The 1,661-nt window shown below is 38.7% G+C and overlaps 1 protein-coding gene across 1 annotated transcript; it reads left to right on the forward strand.

Moving 5' to 3' along the window:
- Positions 457-1,388, forward strand: LOC18790256. The gene is made up of 2 exons (XM_020555697.1): positions 457-1,105; positions 1,186-1,388. The coding sequence occupies exons 1-2, from the start codon at positions 457-459 to the stop codon at positions 1,386-1,388; spliced, it is 852 nt and encodes a 283-aa protein (XP_020411286.1).

Here is a 1,661-nt window from a genome sequence, read left to right on the forward strand (position 1 = left end):
ACTCAAACATCTATGGAATGGCCTAGTTTGCAGAGTGAAGAATACAACTATGGGAGATTTAATGAAGACCACATGAAGGAGGTTAATGAGGCTTTAGATATTGATGAGCATATTGTTTCGCTTGGAGATTGTGAAGCTGCAGTTGATGAAGAAGAAGAAGAGTCAGAGTTTGTGGATAGTGAGTATGAGTTTAGTGAAGATGAGGAGGCAAACAAAGGTTGTAATGTAGACATCAATATGCCTTGTGATGAAGAAGTGAATGTTGAGATTGAAACACAAGGGCCAAGAGAGATTTCTGATAATGGAGCAGATTCTGATACTTTATATTCTGATGGGAACACCTCAGATGATGAGAATACCAGTCGACATGTGACAAAAAAGTAGAGGATTCACCTACCAAAGTTTAAGCAATATAGGAGAGCTACTGACCTTAAAATTCTAGAGTGTCATTTGGGGATGCAATTTGCAAATCGGGAGCACTTGAAAGAAGCAATAAAGGAGTATGCCATTGTAAACGGTAAGCTGCTGAAATTTGATAAAAATGACAAGATGAGGGTAAAGGTCCTGTGTAGTGGATCTGGAAACTGTGCATTTGTTCTTTATGCATCTGGGATTGATAAAGTGGAATCCACTTTTGTAGTAAAGGCTATACATGCTGAACACAGAGTAGACAGGTTGAGATATGCTAATTCAACATGGATTTCACAAAGATTTTGTGATAAGATGAGAAGAAATCCTAATTGGACTGTGGGGCAACTTCAAGATGAGGTGAGGGAACACTATGCAATGAATGTTACACCGAACCAAGTGTATAGGGCAAAACAAATGGCTAAGAAGGTCATTCAAGGTTCGTACAAGGAACAATTCGAGAGATTAAGGGATTATGCAGAGCAAATTAAGAAGACCAACCCTGGAAGTACTGTGGTAATTAAAATTGAACTAGCAGGTGATGATGCATTGTTTGAACGGATTTATATTTGTTTAGCTGGTTCTAAAAAAGGTTTCTTAGAAGGATGTAGGCATGTCGTAGGTGTTGATGGGTGCCACTTAAAAGGACCCTGCTCAGGGCAGATCTTAACTTCAATTGGTGTTGATGGGAACAATGGTATGTTCCCATGGCCTATGATGTAGTTGAAATAGAAAGCAAAAGTAGTTGGATATGGTTTCTAAAACTCTTAATTACAGACTTGGGGATCCAAAATGGTTTGGCATGGGTGTTTATAAGTGATAAACAGAAGGGACTAATTCCTGCTATGCAAACAGTTTTACCAAATACTGAATACAGAATGTGCGTGAGACATTTGTATAACAACTTCAGATACCAGTACATAGGACTTGCTCTAAAACATTTGCTATGGGCTGCTGCAAGGACAACCACATTGCCTTAGTAGGAAGCAGAGATGGATAATTTGAAAAAGAAGGATGCAGATGCTTGGGGGTGGCTAATTGAGAGGCCTGCAAAAAATTGGTCAAGATCTCATTTTGCAACACACTATGAGTGTGATTTGTTGTTAAATAACCTATGTGAAAGCTTCAATGCAGCCATTATTGATGCAAGGGATAAGCCAATCCTAACATGCCTTAAGAGAATAAGGATGTATATTATGATTAGGATGGCTAATAGAAGGGCTTCTTGTCAACATTGGAGGTATACTGTTAGT

Source organism: Prunus persica, chromosome G1 (assembly GCF_000346465.2).
Source record: "Prunus persica cultivar Lovell chromosome G1, Prunus_persica_NCBIv2, whole genome shotgun sequence".
In the NCBI taxonomy this organism is placed as follows: Eukaryota; Viridiplantae; Streptophyta; class Magnoliopsida; order Rosales; family Rosaceae; genus Prunus; species Prunus persica.